Here is a 6,138-nt window from a genome sequence, read left to right as displayed (position 1 = left end):
CGGGTATATAGGGTCCCTCGGGGCGGCTCCAGGTCTCACTGCTTCTCCCCCGGACTCCTTGGTAGTCTGTCAGTGGGAGATCCTTGTCGCCGTCCCCTCGCCTCTTTCAGCCCCCCGGAACACTACAAGTCCCAGTCATGGTGAGTGGGGGCCCCCGGCAGCGACGTGGGGGGAAGTGCGCCTTCCGGAAGGGCGGCGGGACCCGGGTTGCGCGTGGGGCAGCGTCCCAGATGCGTCCAAGAGAACTGGCCTCTGGTGGCGTCCGGCAAGCTCCCCGCGTGGACCGCCCGCGCGGGGTCCTGCCCTCGGTGGACGTGGGGAGCCCTTCCTGACCCTAGTGAGGGGGCCCCCCAGGCCCCTCTGCCGCTCCGGGGAGGCCCGCGAACCGTCCGCTCGGCCTCCAGTTGAGGACCGATGTGATCCGACCCCTCCTTTACCGACGGCACGTCCACCCCGCCGCGGCTCTCCCCTTTGGGCCCCTGGACACCTCGTGCGCTCCCGCACCGAAGGTGCACACTCTCGCTGGCGCTCGCGCCCAGCGCCCGTGACTCGCTGCTGAGTCACCTGTGGCCGGGCTCCAGGTTGCAGCCACCGGAGGATGGAGGCGGGCCCCTCCTTTGAAGCGAATTAATTGTCACGTTGGCTAACCCTCTTTGCTAGCGTTCATTTAGCGAGTGTCTACAGCTGCAGCTTTCTACTTATCAGGTTTTAAATAGGCAAGTCTGAAAAAGGATGTTTTCTTACAGAGTGCCCTAGAACCGACAACGTATTGTTAGTTTTAAGGGAACGTGAAACTTCCTCGCTGCTGGAGTATTTTCTGTGAGGTTTCCAGAGGAATTGGAAACAATTCTGTTTTGAGAGCAACACTCTGGGAGAAAGGTCTACTTAAAACCACTTTTACAAAACTGTAGCAAGTGTTTAAGTATCTTTAAAAGAAAGGATACAGTAAACAAGTTTACCAGTCGCCCTCTCTGGGGACCACAGCAGTAATGAAAGGGGATGTTTAGTTGTAACAACTTACTTGAGTGCTTCTCACCAAGCAAGACCAAGATTTGATAAAAGTGGCCGAAAGGGATCTAAAGGTGGGAGCAGCAGCGGCAAGCAGGTTTAGGCAAAGTGGACAAATGTTTTTTTGTTTTTATTTTAATATTTTTTATAAGCGGCAGTGACTGCTAATTCAGTTAAAGCTGGACAAGTGATTCCAACTATCACTTCACCTTCCCCAGCAGCCAGGGAGAGTAAGCAGTAGCCACAGGATAAACAAGTCAGCAGACTGCTGCATGATAGAAGAAAATGACTTAAATAGAAGTTCTCGGTGAACACTGAAAAGATCTTTTCATCTCCTTGGGCTCGGAATTGCCAATGAGTTTCTGGGGGCTGTGAGATTTCCAAAGTCCAGCCAAAGGTAAAAATGATGCAACGGTGAATAGTCATAGGTTCATTAAAACAAACAGCCCCGTGTTCTCTCATCCTGGGCAAGCAGACACAGGTGATCCAGAGTTTGCTGATGTGGTCAAATGACTGTGATTGTTTCACAGGGAGTGTAGGTGGGAAGGAGGGTCATAAGTCAACGGTCGTGAATAATTGGTGTTATCTTCTCCAGTTATGGACATAGGACCTTTGAGATCTTAAGCTGGTATTAAACTATCTTTAACTAGTTTTCTGTTAACAGCTTCTGAAAACCCGGAATCCTCTTGGGGGAACTGTAATGGGAAGTATTTGTCAGTGGCATTTTGAAAGTTGGGCCAGACTCCCTGGAGGCTGATCTCACAGTGGCACTGCCTTGTATTACCAAGCAGGAATGAACTTGGTGACTTATAAATGACCTTGTGTCCTAAATAAAGGAAAAACTTTGCTAGTATCATTAAGTTCTTGCTGCCAGATAATAATGTACATGTAACTATGAAACGGATCAGTAAAGTCTTGGTGACACTTTTAAACATGTCTCCTCCCTCCCCAGCATAATGTTGATAGCCAAGGGCGGTGTTCTTCCTTTAACATTATTCCAGAGTTGAAAAGCTGCACCCTTTCACAGTTTTGAAAATACCACTGCTTTTCTTGCATTTTCTCCACAAGTCATGTGGCATGCCGGTTTAAGCTGGTTTTAAAGGGGAAGAGGGAGGGGCTCTTTTAAAGAATAGGATTAAAGAGGGACCAGAGGATGTCAACAATGTCAACAATGACCCAGTCAGGGAATGAATCTTCCGAGAAAGGGGGACTTTTGCATTCATTTAAGGACTCTGTGAGGATATTTCCCAGGAATTCCAGGAAATGCTGAGTGTAGCTTATGTCTTCTGAAATGGTGACCTGACCTTGAATACCGAACAACGTGACATCAAGCAAGAGTCTGGTCTCTGGTCCTGCCTGGTAGATCAATAACAGAGCTTTCATTTTCCAAAGCACTTTCTCAGACTTCAGCAAAGAAGACTGTTGCTATGAAAGTCTGTGGGCAGGAGTGGCCTCCAGAAAGGTAAAGGTTGGTCCATTAAATGTGAATCACTGCAAGTGTTCCTTCCATGTGAGGTGTGGTACCCTGACATTCTCTTTCCCTTCCCACAGCGTGAGTGCATCTCCATCCACGTCGGCCAGGCTGGTGTCCAGATCGGCAATGCCTGCTGGGAGCTCTACTGCCTGGAGCATGGCATCCAGCCCGATGGCCAGATGCCCAGTGACAAGACCATCGGGGGAGGAGATGACTCCTTCAACACCTTCTTCAGCGAGACCGGCGCTGGCAAACATGTGCCCAGGGCCGTGTTTGTAGACCTGGAACCCACTGTCATTGGTGAGTCGACCTCACACGCCCACATGAGAACCCAGTGAGTGGGGCAGGGTGTGTCCTGGGGGCGCCTGCTGCCGATTGTCAGTGATGGGGTTGCTGCTTGTTCCCTTCTCCAGATGAAGTTCGCACTGGCACGTACCGCCAGCTCTTCCACCCCGAGCAGCTCATCACAGGCAAGGAAGATGCTGCCAATAACTATGCCCGAGGGCACTACACCATTGGCAAGGAGATCATCGACCTGGTCTTGGACCGAATTCGCAAGCTGGTAAGTAGACAAAGTGCTTAAAGTGCAGTGAGAGATCTCAGTTTTGAGAGACCAGACTGAGAAGCTTTCGCACATGAAAATAATAAGCCTTACACTGCAGGCTGAATAGCCAGAGTTCGAGGTCAGAGGGGTCCCAGGTCATGGAACAACTCTTTTGGGGTGGGGGTTAGGGTTCTCTTGCCTGTTTGTTTCGGACAGGTTTAGGTGCGTGTCTGAGTAAAGGTGGGGCCAGAGGCTTGACAGTCTCACTTGTATGTCAAACATCCTTGCTTATATTAACCAGCAACTCCCCTGCTTCAAACGGAAACACCCCTTTTTAGGTCATCTTAGTCACACTGAGGAAGCAGGTAACTGACTCTGACATGTAACTAATTGATCTAAGTCATAAGAGAAAAATCTGGGCTGGTGGCATGTGTTGCCAGAAAACTTCAGGTCCCAGAAAGAGCTGATGCTGGGAGCTTCTGCTAACACTGGCACAGCCAGGTGAGCTTGCTTATTACAGAAGAATCAGTCATGAAACTCTAAAGGTGTTGAGGTAACCACAAGACAGTATGCTTTTCTACTAGAGCGCCAGGCAGAACGGACTGGTTCTGTGGTGGGAAATCTGAGTCAACCTTATTTACATCAGTAAAGTTAATAAATGCTCAGATTGGATCGCTCTAATTAAGAGCCTGGCAATCAGGTAGCTCTCTGCATCTTGGGTATGTGGGCAGCTTGTAAGTAATTAACCAAAAATGAAGAAGAAAGGCCTGGGTAGGGTAACTTGTCAGGGAAACCTCACCAATACAAAGCCCAGCCACAACAGGCCTATCCTAAAAGAATGGTCTTATATCATTTGGTTTCAGACGTTTCCAGATATTTTTCATAGTCTTTCCAGCAAAACTTGAGTTGCTGTTCCTGTGTTTGCAAATCAAGCTTCAGTGCAAGCCCTGAGTTGGAAATCAGTAGTTGGCTCTAGGGACAGATGAAGCTTGTAAAAGTCACTGAGGGTTCTAGAGTGGAGTTCACTAACTGCCAAAACAATTGTGTTTGTCCTGTGGCCACAGGAAATTTTGTGATGTGATGTGTAGGCTAGGGTTTACCGACTGATCTCATTCACTGTGTGGACCCACCAGAGAAGTGAATTGAGGCTCGTTAGGAAATGTCCATAGGTCTGAGTCCCTTTAAGAAGTGAGGGTTGTCAACCGGTACTGTTAGAAAGGGGGAGAGTGTCCTTTCGTGAAGTAGCAGTGTTAGCCAGAACAGCCCAGATAAGTGATGGGAAGCCCCAGTGACATGAGGGCTTTTTTCATCTAACTAATGAGAACTGAGATCAAGGAATGAAATCGGTCAAAATCGCACAGCAAGGAACTGGTTGAGTTGGGTCCAGGCCCAGCCTGCCTCTAGATCATCTGTCTGGGGGCTTTGGCCACTGTTCTATTCCAGCCCGAAGGGCAGCTACCAAGCCTTTAAGAACTAGACTTCATCCCTCAGGAATGGGCGTCCCGGGCTGCTCTCCATGGCTCTCTAGCTGCTGCGAAGTCGCCCTTAATCTGACCTTCCAGGCCCCAACCCCAGACCCTGTATCCACTCCAGACTTGGTGATTCCTCTGCCTGTGGCAATAATAGTTCATTTGAAGTCTCTTTAGCCTCCCCCATGACCTCCAGGGGCTGATTGTGAAAGTTTTTCTGAAGCACTTGAAAGCTCTTTAGGACTGCTTTCTTAGCAAATACTATTCAGAAGCCATTTTAAATCTCGATCAATGTAATCATGGCTTCAAGAAGTTTATTGCAGCTCTCACCAAGGTTAAAATTCAACTTCTCTTCTGCAGGCTGACCAGTGCACAGGTCTTCAGGGCTTCTTGGTTTTCCACAGCTTCGGCGGGGGCACTGGCTCTGGGTTCACCTCCCTGCTGATGGAACGTCTTTCTGTCGATTACGGCAAGAAGTCCAAGCTGGAGTTCTCCATTTACCCGGCCCCCCAGGTGTCCACAGCTGTAGTTGAGCCCTACAACTCCATCCTCACCACCCACACCACCCTGGAGCACTCTGATTGTGCCTTCATGGTGGACAACGAGGCCATCTATGACATCTGTTGTAGAAACCTCGATATTGAGCGCCCAACCTACACTAACCTTAACCGCCTTATTAGCCAGATCGTGTCCTCCATCACGGCTTCCCTCAGATTTGATGGAGCCCTGAATGTCGATCTGACAGAATTCCAGACCAACCTGGTGCCCTATCCCCGCATCCACTTCCCTCTGGCCACGTACGCCCCCGTCATCTCTGCTGAGAAAGCCTACCACGAACAGCTTTCTGTGGCAGAGATCACCAATGCGTGCTTTGAGCCGGCCAACCAGATGGTGAAGTGTGACCCTCGCCATGGTAAATACATGGCTTGCTGCCTATTGTACCGTGGCGATGTGGTTCCCAAAGACGTCAATGCTGCCATTGCCACCATCAAGACCAAGCGCAGCATCCAGTTTGTGGACTGGTGCCCTACTGGTTTCAAAGTGGGCATCAACTACCAGCCTCCCACGGTGGTCCCCGGGGGAGACCTGGCCAAGGTGCAGCGGGCTGTGTGCATGTTGAGCAACACCACAGCCATCGCTGAGGCCTGGGCCTGCCTGGACCACAAGTTTGACCTGATGTAGGCCTAGCGGGCCTTTGTCCACTGGTACGTGGGGGAGGGCATGGAGGAAGGGGAGTTTTCTGAGGCCAGAGAGGACATGGCCGCCCTGGAGAAGGATTATGAGGAGGTTGGAGCAGACAGTGCTGATGGGGAGGATGAGGGCGAAGAGTATTAACCTGTTTGCTGCTGTTGTACACTCCAGTGTCCAGGAATGTTTCCACTCTGCAATTTTGCACTGTGTCCTGGCCTACCAATAAAGTGATGTTTCCATTTTAAACATCAGGCTGGATTCTTTCATGTTAAAATAAGTGCTTTCCCTACCTGAAGCCCAGTTGGAGATGGAGGAGGCTAGGAGAAGATCACCTGATCATTCGATGAGCACTTCCAGTGACCTCCGTGACTGGGGCCTGGTGCCACTGGCTTCTTGTACTTTGCCCTGGGCTGACGGGTCAGGCAAGTGTGAGGCAGCTTAGCCAGCACTTC

The 6,138-nt window shown here is 50.3% G+C and overlaps 1 protein-coding gene and 1 pseudogene across 1 annotated transcript; one reads left to right on the top strand and one right to left on the bottom strand.

The window, feature by feature from the left end:
• Positions 1 to 2,640, bottom strand: part of LOC105854332 — a 37,518-nt pseudogene extending 34,878 nt beyond the window's left edge.
• LOC101626360 (tubulin alpha-1B chain) lies at positions 2,560 to 5,895 on the top strand. The gene is made up of 3 exons (XM_004695868.2): positions 2,560 to 2,782; positions 2,896 to 3,044; positions 4,856 to 5,895. The coding sequence occupies exons 1-3, from the start codon at positions 2,662 to 2,664 to the stop codon at positions 5,675 to 5,677; spliced, it is 1,092 nt and encodes a 363-aa protein (XP_004695925.2). The 5' UTR covers positions 2,560 to 2,661; the 3' UTR covers positions 5,678 to 5,895.
• Positions 5,896 to 6,138: the final 243 nt, after the last annotated feature.

Source organism: Condylura cristata, unplaced genomic scaffold (assembly GCF_000260355.1).
Source record: "Condylura cristata isolate star-nosed mole 26May11 unplaced genomic scaffold, ConCri1.0 scaffold00034, whole genome shotgun sequence".
NCBI classification, from domain to species: Eukaryota; Metazoa; Chordata; class Mammalia; order Eulipotyphla; family Talpidae; genus Condylura; species Condylura cristata.
This window is presented reverse-complemented; position numbering and strand designations above follow the sequence as displayed.